General features: G+C 48.8%; 1 protein-coding gene across 2 annotated transcripts; it reads left to right on the forward strand.

The window, feature by feature from the left end:
• The first annotated feature begins 1774 nt into the window (after positions 1-1774).
• Positions 1775-5868, forward strand: LOC130838961 (dipeptidase 3-like). Of its 2 annotated transcripts, none has more exons than XM_057712710.1 (10): positions 1775-2043; positions 2330-2456; positions 2928-3057; positions 3147-3288; positions 3527-3593; positions 3690-3866; positions 4157-4241; positions 4775-4850; positions 5340-5475; positions 5570-5868. In XM_057712710.1, exons 1-10 carry the CDS (start codon positions 1775-1777, stop codon positions 5807-5809), a joined length of 1449 nt encoding a protein of 482 aa, XP_057568693.1. In that variant the 3' UTR covers positions 5810-5868. The 2 variants fall into 2 exon arrangements, with proteins under 2 accessions (XP_057568693.1, XP_057568694.1); XM_057712711.1 differs by having other exon boundaries at positions 4160-4241.
• Positions 5869-12425: the final 6557 nt, after the last annotated feature.

A 12425-nucleotide genomic window follows, 5' to 3' on the forward strand; every position in this document is an offset into this window, starting at 1 on the left:
TGCAAACGAATCAACAGACAAAGGATTAATCTCCAAAATATATAAACAGTTTATCCTGCTCAATATCAAAAAAACAAACAACCCAATCAAAAAATGGGCAGAAGACCTAAATAGGTATTTCTCCAAGGAAGACATACGGATGGCCAAGAGGCACATGAAAAGCTGCTCAACATCACCAATTATTAGAGAAATGAAAATCAAAACTACAATGAGGTATCACCTCACACCGGTTAGAATGGGCATCATCAGAAAATCGACAAACAGTAAATGCTGGAGAGGGTGTGGAGAAAAGGGAACGCTCTTGCATTGCTGGTAGGAATGTAAACTGATACAGCCACTATGGAAAACAGTATGGAGGTTCCCTGAAAAACTAAAAATAGAACTACCATATGACCCAGCAGTCGCATTACTGGGCATATACCCAGAGAACACCATCATTCAAAAAGACCCATGCACTCCAATGTTCATTGCAGCACTATTTACAATAGCCAGGACATGGAAGCAACCTAAATGTCCATCAACAGATGAATGGATAAAGAAGATGTGGTACATAGGGTACATACATACAATGGAATATTACTCAGCTGTGAAAAGCAATGAAACTGGGACATTTTTAGAGGCATGGATGGACCTAGAGACTGTCATACAGAGTGAAGTGAGTCAGAAAGAGAAAAACAAATATTGTATATTAACACATATATGTGGACTATAGAAAAATGGTACAAATCAACCTGTTTGCAAGGCAGAAATAGAGACACAGATGTAGAGAACAAATATATGGACACCAAGTGGGGAAAGTGGGGAGGGTTGGGGGGGGAATAAATTGGGAGATTGGGATACCAAATTGTACACTAAATAAATGCAGTTTATTGTAAAAAATAAAAACATTAAAAATTAAAAAAAAAAAAAAGAATCCACCTGCCCATGTAGGGGACATGGGTTCGATCCCTGGTGGGGGAAGATCTCACATGCTGCAGAGCAACTAAGCCCGTGTGCCACAACTACTGAGCCCATGTGCTGCAGCTCCTGAAGCCCATGCACCTAGAGCCCATGCTCTGCAACAGGAGAGGCCACTGCAGTGAGGAACCCACGCACCACAACGAAGAGTAGCTCCTGCTCAGCATAATTAGAGAAAATCCACACACAGCAATGAAGACCCATTGCAACCAATAAATAAATAAATTTATTAAAAAAAATATATATATAGGGAATCTTTTTTTCTGTCAGTCAAAATATACAGATCTAATCCACTCTTCTAAATTCTAACTCTTCCTAGAATTTCATAGAATATTTAACCAGTTGGAGGGCAGGCATATCCCTGCTACTAAAATCCCATATGGACCTGCGACCTGTCTGGCTAGAGGTGAAATTAGGAAGATTCCTGGGCCCCTCCCGGTTCCATCACAGGCCTCCTTCCCGGGTCAGTAGGGTCACAGAGCTCGGGGAGGGGTGGGTGCAGGGCCGGGAGCAGGGGCGGAGAAAACCCGCGATGCGTCGCTAGTGGGCGCTCGCGACAGAGGCTTGCCTGGCCCACTGGTGCGCCGTCCTAGTTGGGGCGGGAAGGTCGTACCGCCCCCTGGCGGCCACGCTGTGCGGCGGCATTGACGATCCCGGCGCGTCTGTGAAGCGCCCAGACTCCAGCCGCTTCTCACGAGGCCACGCCACTGGGTCACCTACGTCGACGGTCAGGACCCCATCGTCGCCCTCTGTCCCTCGCCCGCCCCTCTCAGGCTCTCGAGACCCGCGTCTGCCCGCCCGCTCGGTCCTGTGCAGCATGCTGCCCGCAGGCCTTGAGGGTCCCCACGCACTCACCCAGCGGCCTCTGCGTCTGCTGCTCCTGCTGTGGCTGCTGCTGCGGCCGGTAACCTGCGCGCAGACCACGCAGGGCGCTACCAGCGCCTGGAGCCCTAGCGCCGCGACCAGGCCGGACACCTCCAGTGCCCCAACTGCGACAGGCACCCCAACAACGCCAGGTACCTCCGGAGCCCCGAGTCTGCAGGAGCGCGCGCGGGCCCTGATGCGGGACTTCCGGCTCGTGGATGGGTACGTACGTGCGTCGTGCTGTCTGGTGGGGGCTGAACCCACCCCTGGGCGGGAGAGGAGGTCCGGAGCGTGAAGGGCTAGAGAGAAGGCTCCCTCACACCACCCCTTTCTCCTCCATCACCCATGGCGCCTTCCTCCCCATTACCCCGTTGCTGGTGGCACCCCCTACCTAAGAGCTGCTCCTCAGGACTGTCATCTGTGTGAGGTGGGGAGGTGGGGTGGGACAGGACAGGTCCATGACCTGGAGGCCATGTCCCCTACTCTTACTTTGTCTTAACACCCCTAGCCACAACCACCTGCCCCTGCTCCTGAAACAGCGTTTCCAGAACAAGCTGCAAGATGTGAACCTGCGCAATTTCAGTCTTGGCCAAACCAGCCTGAACAAGCTCAGGGATGGCCTTGTGGGTGCACAGGTACCAGAGGGACACACTTAATGGCCGCTGCAGAATGTGGGGGCCGCAGGAACCTGGGTAGACAGGCCTCTGACTATCGTAGGACACGCTGTATGCCATCACGTGGCTGCTGGAGAGTGTAGGGGTGTTGGAGGTCAAGACAGGCCAGCTGCATGGGTGCCCAGGTTCTGTGGAGGCATAAAGTGATCAGAAAAATCCCTGGTGAGTGTGGGGGCTCTGAAACCACAAAGGATATGGTGGATTGCCTTTGGGGCATTCACGTAGCACATGGACAAACAGCAGGCCATGATGTGTCCTGCCAGTTTGGCTGCTGGCAGCAAGCTGAATAGTCGTCAAGGTACCATGGGCTCATGTAGTGCCACACTCGGGGCCGCTGACCCAGATGAATACCTTGGGGGCGCTGGAGGAGTAGGAGGCCAAGGGCATTGGAGACCACCCTGGTCTCATTGGACCCCTGTTGCTAACCCCCAGTTCTGGTCAGCCTCCGCCCCATGCCACACCCAGGACCAGGATGCTGTGCGTCTCACGCTGGAGCAGATTGACCTCATTCGTCGCATGTGTGCTTCCTACTCTGAACTGGAGCTTGTGACCTCAGCCAAAGGTGGGCTGGGGAATGGGAGGATAGTCAGGGGCTCACTCTGGTGGTTCTGGCCCTGGGCTCTGACCACTTGATTCTCTAACCTTTTCTAGGACTGAACAGTACTCAAAAGCTGGCCTGCCTTATTGGCGTGGAGGGTGGGCACTCACTAGACAGCAGCCTCTCTGTGCTGCGCAGTTTCTATCTCCTGGGAGTACGCTACCTGACACTCACCTTCACCTGCAACACGCCTTGGTGAGCAGTGCCTGGCCAGGGTGGAATGGTAGACGCATGGTGGGGAAACTACCAGAGAAGTAAGGACAGAGGGGTCCACAGAGGGAGGCTGGACTCTGAGCAGGTCCCTCACACTCTCAGAAAGCAGCTGGTCTGGATCTTTACCCTATTCTGAGGTAGGATGGATGGATAAAGAGCCTGGATATCCAGTTGGCCAAGGTGTGGCCTGCTAGATAGCCCTCCTTTGGCTGTCCTTCAGGGCAGAGAGTTCCACCAAGTTTCAACACTTCTACACCAACATCAGTGGGTTGACAAGCTTTGGTGAGGTAAGGACTCCTTTTCCATACCCTACCCCACCCATTCCCTACAGATAGGCACACCTAACCCCCCCCCCCCCAAAAAAACCCCACCTGTCCCTACAGAAGGTGATAGGAGAGATGAACCGCCTGGGCATGATGGTGGACTTGTCCCATGGGTCGGACACCTTGGTGCGGCAAGCGCTGAAGGTGTCTAGGGCTCCTGTGATCTTCTCCCACTCAGCTGCCAAGGCTGTGTGCGACAATATGCTGAATGTCCCCGATGACATCCTGCAGCTTCTGGTGAGCAGCCACCCCAGCCCTCACACCCGGGACTAGGCGTGCTTCATCCAAAGATCCTTGACCCTACCAGCCCAGGCCTCACTTACCCTTGGACCCAAAGCTGGTTAACCCTCCCCCAGCTCTGAACCTCAAGACCAAATCAGTTCCATCCAGGGACCAAGAGAAGTGAAGCCTTACCCAACCCCTCAGGCCAGGACTGAGCACTTACCCTATTAGGGCCCCCAGGGTCTAGTTGGCAGGCCATCAGGCTGGAAGGGCCAAGCTGAGTGTCCATTTGTTTATCCATGTAGAAGAAAAATGGTGGCATTGTGATGGTGTCGCTGTCCATGGGGGTGCTGCAGTGTAACCTGCTTGCTAATGTGTCCACCGTGGCAGGTGAGCCCCACTTCGACTCCTTGTGCAGTTGTAGCTTGGCCTGTGGCCACTGGGGCCCTCAGGACAGCTCTAGCCATCTAGCACACCTGCTGGGCCCTGGGCAGGCTCCCCAACAGCCCAGGGAAGCAGACACAGCTCTTCACTGCCCTGAACCCAGATCTGGGGCTTCAACCCGTGTTGATGGGTTTAGAGGAAGCAATTGCCTCTCCCTCTGAGTCTCACTTTTGCTCCCACATCTCTGTACAGCACAGGCAGAGCCCTGTGACCAGGCTTGCAAGGAACCCAGAGACATGGTGGTTCCTGGGCGGGAAAAGGTCCAAAGGGGTTGGTGGCCTTGAGGTTTACTCTGGGTCCAGTGTCTAGCCTGTGGCCACTTCATAACTCACAAAGGGCTGGGAGCTCTGTGGAGTCAGCTGTTATGTCCTGGAGTGCTGTGGGCAGGAGACTTGGCCAAGCTGAGCTTCCCCAGACCCAGGCTGGTCCCAGGATCTAACTCCAGCCTCATGCTGCCCACCACAACCCTCGCCCCCTAGATCACTTTGACCACATCAGGGCAGTCATTGGATCTGAGTTCATCGGGATTAGCGGAAATTATGATGGGTCTGGCCGGTGAGTGTTTCCCTGGGGTTTGTCTTGGGTGGGGGTAAAGTGAGGAGTCCTTTAGTCTCAGTTCCTCATCCCATGGTCCTCCCATCCTTTAGGCCTCCAGACTCTGGTCTCTGAGCCACTTGACATCTCCCCACTCCTAGGACCTGTTTCTTAGATTCTCCCTGTCCCTCCTATGGCCCAGTGGACCCAATCCCATTCCAGGCCATCACAGTTGTTAAGTACCCCACCCCCTCCCAGGAGAGCTCATCTACCCAGCACATGCTCCACACCCATCCCAGCAGACAGTGGTGTAGGCTGACCACCTGCTGAGCAGGTAAATGCTGCAGAAGCCCAGTCTTCAAGGAGCTTCCAGAGTTCCATTCAGTAGCCTGAAGAATATGTGGTTTAATTTATTTTAAACCTTTATTTCCCATATGTGGTTGGGGCTGGTGCGACAGTGGGCCCTAGGGCAGGATCGGGTCCACAACTAGCCAGCTGGTGGCCACACAGGTTCCCTGAGGGGCTGGAGGATGTGTCCACATACCCGGTACTGATAGAGGAGTTGCTGAGGCATGGCTGGAGGGAGGAAGAGCTTCAGGGTGTCCTCCGTGGAAACCTGCTGCGGGTCTTCAGACAGGTGGAACAGGTATGCTGGGCTGGACAAAAAGATGGTTCAGTGGTTGGAGCAGTTTGGAGCGGGGGTGCTGTGGAAGCTGCTGACAGCTGACTTTCACCCCCAGGTGAGAGAGGAAAACAGTGGCCAGAGCCCTGCAGAGGATGAATTTCCAAACAGGCAGGTGGGCACGTCTTGCCACTCCCACCTCCTGACTCAACCTCAGAGTGAACACCTGGCCAAACACCGGGTGGGAAACACGTGGCCAACCAATCAGGCCCCCCAGAGGCCCTTAAAAGCTTGGCCATACCTCGTTCTAGGCCTCATGGCTGCTGCCACCTTCTCAATCCTCATCCTATGGCTCTAGTGACCTGACCAGTCCCCCGGAAGTCACTGTGGCAAAGTCTCACAAAATTCCTCTTCTAGTCATCCAGACCCAAACTGAGAATAAATATTTTGGATACAGAGCCAAGTGTGAACGTCCTTCCTTCTTCATGGGGAGGGGTGTTGGGTCTGGTGGGTTCTTGATTGGTGAGGGGTCTTATGTTCTAGCACCAGCCGCTCAAGATGGGTGGTTCCCATTGGCCTCTAGCTTTGTCTTTCTCAGGAAAGGCAGAAGCATCTTACCTTATTCTTATTCTAAAAGCCTGAGCCTACAGAAGAGCACTAAGGAATCAAGTTCAGAGTTGATCCCATCATGGAGTGTGACAGCGGTATTTTCCCAATCTCTCTCTGAAAGGTTCAAATTTTGTGTGCTTTTGTTTTTCTGTTTTTAAAGGGTGATACCTTTTATAGCATAAAGTAACTTGTTTGGAAATATCAAAAGAGAAAGCTGTAAAGCTTTTAGATTTTTCAGATAAGGTCCTCCTTTTTTTTTTCTTAAATTGATTTTTTAATGGAGTCAGAGAAATCAAGTCTTAAAAAGAAAAGAAAGGAAACTAGTGCCATGTGCTCAGCTTACTACACACCTTCCATCTTTGGCTACTTTCCCAGTCCACAAGGGTGGATCAGAGGCAGATCTAAGTTCCTTCCATGGGAACCTGAAATTAGCAGAGACTACAGTGCCACCTATGATATAAATTGTGTCCATATATGTGTGGGTCTCTCTTTGAATTCTGTTCCATTTATTTGGGTTATTTGTTTATTGTAGTATCAGCACCACAATGTCTTAATCATGGCAACTTTAAAGCAAGTCTTGATATCAAGTAGAGTGAGTCTTCCCACTTTAAGAGTATCATATAAGTAAATGTTTGATCAGATAAGTAGATCCACAATGAATGATATAAAATAAGAGATTTATTTTAGGAATCAGACTTAGTGCACATGTAGGAGACAATGGAAAAGGCTGCTTGATCTGGTGTTGGATCTTAAATCTGTATAGGTAAGCTGGGCCAGAGTTAAGAAGGAAAGCTGGATGTGAGGTGGAGGAGAACAAGAATGAACCCATAAGGGACTTCCCTGGTGGTGCAGTGGTTAAGAATCTGCCTGCCAATACAGGGGACTCGGGTTCCATCCCTGGTCTGGGATGATCCCACGTGGCACGGAGCAACTAAGCCCGTGCACCACAACTACTGAGCCTGTGCTCTAGAGCCTGTCAGCCACAGCTATTGAGCCTGCCATGCTGCAACTACTGAAGCCTGCACGCCTAGAGCCCGTGCTCCACAAGAGAAGCCACCACACTGAGAAGCCCATACACCACAAGGAAGAGTAGCCCCAGATCACCCAAACTAGAGAAAGCCCGTGCACAGCAATGAAGACCCAATACAGCTGAAAATAAATAAATAAATAAATAAATAAATAAATAAATAAATAAATAAATAAATAAGAATGAACCCATAAGGACAAACTGGGATATCCATTTGGGGGAAGAAAAAAAAAAGAATATTGACCCCGAGCTCATACCATGCAGAATACAACATACAAAATAAAATTTATTTGAATATGTTTTTGATCCAAATGCAAAAAAGTATAAAACTCAGGGATTTCCCTTGTAGTCCAGTGGCTAAGACTCCATGCTCCCAATGCACGGGGTCCAGGTTTGATCCCTAGTCAGGGAGCTAGATCCCACATGCCGCATCTAAGAGTTCTCATGCCACAACTAAAAAAGATCCCGCATGCTGCAACGAAGATCCCAAGTGCCACAACTAAGACCTGGCACGGCCAAATAAGTAAATATTACAAAAAAAAAAAAAAGAAAAAGAAAAGGTAGTCAACCTTACTAGTCACTAAGGAAATGCAAAATAAAATTCACCAAAAAAGATAACAAATTCAACAGATAAACAACACCAAGTGCTGGTAAGGATGTGGAGCAGTAGGTACTCTCACACCCTGCTGGTGGGGGTGTAAACAGATAAAAGCTGCTTTCAAAAGCATTCTGACATTATTTATTTAAGAATTTACTTATTTATTGATGTATTTTTGGCTGCATTGGGTCTTCGTTGCTGTGCGTGGCCTTTCTCTAGTTGTGGAGAGCGTGGGCTTCTCATTGTGGTGGCTCCTCTTGTTGTGGAGCATGGGCTCTAGGCGTGAGGGCTTCAGTAGTTGCAGCATGGTGGACTCAGTAGTTGTGGCACACAGGCTTAGTTGCCCCGTGACATTATTTATTAAAGTTAAAGACACATTGGGACTTCCCTGGTGATCCAGTGGTTGAGAGTCCCCCTTCCAGTGCAGGAGACTAGGGTTCGATCCCTGGTTGGGGAACTAAGATCCCACATGCCGCAGGGCAACTAAGCCTGCCTACGGCAACTACAGAGCCCCCATGCCACAATTGGGACCCGACACAGCCAAAAATAAATAAATAAATATTTTTAACAGAAGTTAAAGATGTATATACCCAAGGATTTAACTTTTTTTTCCCCCTAAATATCCAGCAGAGGGACTTCCCTTGGTTCAGTGGGTAAGACTCCATGCTCCCAATGAAGGTGGCCCAGCTTCAATCCCTGGTTGGGGAACTAGGTCTCACATGCATGCCACAATGAAGATCCAGCACAGCCAAAATAAATAAATAAATATGAAAGAAAAAAAGACCCAGCAGAAATGCCTGCACATGTGTGCACTGAAAGACATGAACAAATATTTAGAGAATTATTTTTAATAATTTCAAACTGAAAATAACCCAACAATAGAGAAGTCAACAGTGCTATATTAACTCCATAGAAGAGTACAGAGCAATGAAAAAGAACAAATTATGGTCACACACCACAACTTGCAAGAATCTCACAAAACAATCTTGAGTAAAAGATGCAAGCTATAAAATAATACCTATCATATTATTCCATTTCTATAAAGTACAGAAACAGGCAAAACTGATCAATGATGTGTAAGGGAGGTAATGACTGGAAGAGGGCATAAGGAAGGGCCTCAGGATTGTTGGTAAAGTGTTCTATCTTGATCTGGGTGCTGGTTACCTGGTGAGTTCATTTTGTGAACTATATACTATATATAATTATGGCATGTGAACTTTTCTGTATGAATATTTGGCCCCAATCATGATTGGAAGCAGAAGTTCTGTTGAGGTATTCCTCTCAACCAGTAATCAATTTTTGTAAATCTTCCAAGCATACTTGACCAAAATAAGGAATTTTCCAGTTGTTGTATGTGGAACTATAACCATGTCCATTAGGTCAGTTTCATTAATTGTGTTGTTAAAATCTTTTATATCCTTGCTGTTTTTTTTTTCTTGATCTATTTATATGTGTGAACTTGTGGTGAAATCTTCCACTATCATGGTGTATTTATCAGTTTCTCCCTATAGTTCTAGCAACTTATTTTTATTGACGTGAAATTCACATAAAATTAACCATTTTAAAGTGAATAATTCAGTGGCATTTAGTATATCCACAATGTTGTACCACCACCATCTCTAGTTCCAAAACATTTTAACCACCCTAAAAGGAAACCCTCCGCCCATTAGCAGTTGCTCCCCATCCTCTCGTTCCCCCTAACCACCAATCTGCCTCCTGTCTCTGTGGATTTCCCCATTCGGGATATTTCTTACAAATGGAATCATATAATATGTGACCTTTGTATCTGGCTTCCTACAGTTAGCATAATGTTGTCAAGGTTCATTCATGTTGTACTTTTTCTCCATTTTTATTTTACTTTTTCTGGAATTCCTGTTGTGCAGATATTAGAATATCTTTTTCTATCCTCCCATATCTCCTTTCTGTTTTCTCTTTCTTCTTTTAGGAGGATTCCTTAACTTGGTCTTTCCAATCTATTGATTCATTCTCAATTATAACTTTCTGCTATTAGATTGCCAATTGTGCTGTTTCAATTATTGTCATAATTTTAACACATGGTCCTGTATTTCTCTGATATTTCTCCCATCTAAAGATGGGTTCTATGTCTGCGCAACCCGTGAATCTGGGCTTTGTAACTGCTTGCAGTAAAATATGGCAGAAGTGATGCTGTGCCCGTTTCCAGGCCTAGGCCCAGAGAACTGTTCTGCTTCTTGGCATGCTTACTCATGGACTATAGCCACTACCCTATGAGGAAGCCAAGCAGCCCAGGGAGAGGTCCACATGCAGAGGACCCAATGAGCTGGTCCACAGGCCCACTGAGCTCTGAGCCTATAGCCAATAACAATTGCTGGTCATGTGAGTGAATCATCTTTTTTTTTTTTTGGCTACACCCCGCAGCTTGTGAGATCTTAGTTCCCCAACCAGGGACCAAACACACACCCTGGCAGTGGAAGCAGGAGTCCTAACCAGTGAACCACCAGGGAATTCCCATGAATCATCTTTAAAGTGAATCCTCCAGCCCTAACTGATGCCTTGTGGAGTAGAGATGAGCTTACTCAGCTTGCAGATTTGTGAGCAAATAAATATTTTTGTTGTTGGTTACTTTAAGCCACTGTGTTTGGGGGTAATTTGTTATGAAGCCATAGATCATTGGGATAATTATATTTTTCTCTACCTTATATTTCTGCTTGTTCTTTTTTATATTTTCTTGTTTCATATTGCTAATATGCTCCCTTATCTTTTGTAATATGTTTATTAGGCTAATTTTGAATTTTTGATTCATGTTTCTAATCATTTTCCTGATAGATGTTTTCTTTTGAAATGTCTGTGCTTCTCAAATGTCTCTTTCTTTTTGTCTGTTATTATTGCCCATGAGTACCGTGACGGTGCAGGCTACTTGACCAGTGAGTAGGACGGGGGAAGTTGTATCCTAGCTACAGAATCCCCCAGAGTCTAAGATTTCAGTTGTGCTGTAGTGGCCTATCTTTCCTACATAGCACCTGACCCCACCCCTGAGGAGAGAGGCCAGGTGTGGGGGCCAGGTGAGAACTATGGAGAAGCTTTGCAGAGCATCAGGGAAGACCAAGGAGGGGGCACCTGTTCATTCTTTAGTTAAAAAATGTGTTGGGGCCAGGACTAAAGATACCAAGGTGATGAGACCAAAACAGTCCTACCGATGTGAAATCCACAGTCTAGTGGGCATGAAAAACATTAAAGATCTCCACCAACACGTTTCTCCCTGCAATGGGTCCTATGAAGGGAAAGTGCCCCAGGGGAACACAATCCAGGGGAGGGTGAAGTGGAGTGGTGGGGAGGTGGGGTGTATTTCAGAGAAGTCTTCTGGGGAAGAAGTGGTACTCCAAGCTGAGGCCTGCTCCATACAGAGGAGTTTGGTAAATGAGGGTAGGGGCAGAAGATAGAAAGGCATTCTGCCAGGTGCAGGTGCTGTACAGAAACTCCTTCAGCTTGGAGAAGTGAAAGAAGCCAGAAAGGCTGAGGCTGGGGAGGAGAATGGGGAAAGATGCAGCTGGAGAGGTTGGAGGGGCCAGATGGAGCAGGGCCTTGTGGACCAACAGAAGAGCTTGGGCTTTCTCTTCAGAATATGTGGCTCTACCACGAACAGGGGGTCCATTGGAAGGCTGCTGCTGTAGGCAGCTGAAGGTTGCACGAAGGACAAGCCAAAGCAACAGACCCTGGCTGAGATGACTTTGGTTTAGGGACCAGAATAGGGATCAGCTCTGAGGTCCTCCTGCAGGGCCGGCGACTCTGATCCCTGATTCTGCCCCAGAGCTAGAGGTCAGAGGGTGCAGAGTCTGAGGTAGTTTGGAAAGATACTACTGATATTCTAAAGCCCTCTGAGTCATAAAAGGGAGAAAAAGTGGAGAGAGGTGTGAGGTGGCCTCTGGGGTTTTCTGATAAACAAATAGCTAAAGGAATGGCCAAGAAAGATAAAGATGAAAGTAAAGCAAACTGGATAAGTTATCTGAAGCAGTGGCGTAGAAAGTGAAAGAAAATTAAGAGCAAAGAAGTAAATGGCTTGGGTAAAGGAATCCCCAGGAGGTGAGACAGTAAAAGATAAAACAGATGAAAGAACTTCGCTAAAGAATCCAATGCTAAGAGGCAAACGGGGCTGGGCAAGGGGGATGGGTGTACTTCCTTCCCAAGGAGGAAGCAGCCTCTAGTGAAGGGGCAGGAATCCCCAGCTGCCTCCAAGAGGACGTGGAGGGTGGGGGAAGGGATGGGACCTTCCTGGGGGTTTGGTTTTCAGGGATGAGCAGAAGAGGTGGAAGAGAGAGATGATGAAAATGGGGAGGGGGTACCTAGGAATGGTGGGAGGCCCTGGGCAGGACTGGAATGACCTCTGTGCTCCTGCCTACCCTTCCGTGTCCCCGAATCACAGAAATGTCGCTGAGCGTTCACTAGACACAAGACGCAGAGCCAGCGCACCCAGTGCCTCATCTCACGGAGCCCTCAAGCAGCCCCAAGAGGTGGAAGCGCATGTCCCCATTTTACAAGTACCTCAACTGAGGCTCAGAGAGGGCGGCTCATCACCCGAGGTCACACAGGAATCGGGCCTCCCCAGGGCGTGGAATAAGTACTCCCGCCCCGGGGGCTTCACTCTGCCTGGGCTCCCCCTCAGGGAGGAGCCGGCCCGAGCCCCTCCTGCTCCCCGCCCCCGAGGGGCGGCCCGGGGGGCGGGCGGAGGAAGTGAGCGCAGCGGGGAGGAATGTGAGCGGGCGG

This window comes from Hippopotamus amphibius, chromosome 16 (genome assembly GCF_030028045.1).
Source record: "Hippopotamus amphibius kiboko isolate mHipAmp2 chromosome 16, mHipAmp2.hap2, whole genome shotgun sequence".
Lineage (NCBI taxonomy): Eukaryota > Metazoa > Chordata > Mammalia > Artiodactyla > Hippopotamidae > Hippopotamus > Hippopotamus amphibius.

Excerpts from the sequence above, each read along its gene's own strand:
- LOC130838961 (XM_057712710.1), top strand. The coding sequence starts at position 1,775 with ATGCTGCCCGCAGGCCTTGAGGGTCCCCACGCACTCACCCAGCGGCCT. Across the intron at positions 3,594-3,689 it reads GGTTGACAAGCTTTGGTGAG|AAGGTGATAGGAGAGATGAA; the intron begins GTAAGGACTCCT and ends CTGTCCCTACAG. Across the intron at positions 5,476-5,569 it reads TCTTCAGACAGGTGGAACAG|GTGAGAGAGGAAAACAGTGG; the intron begins GTATGCTGGGCT and ends TTTCACCCCCAG.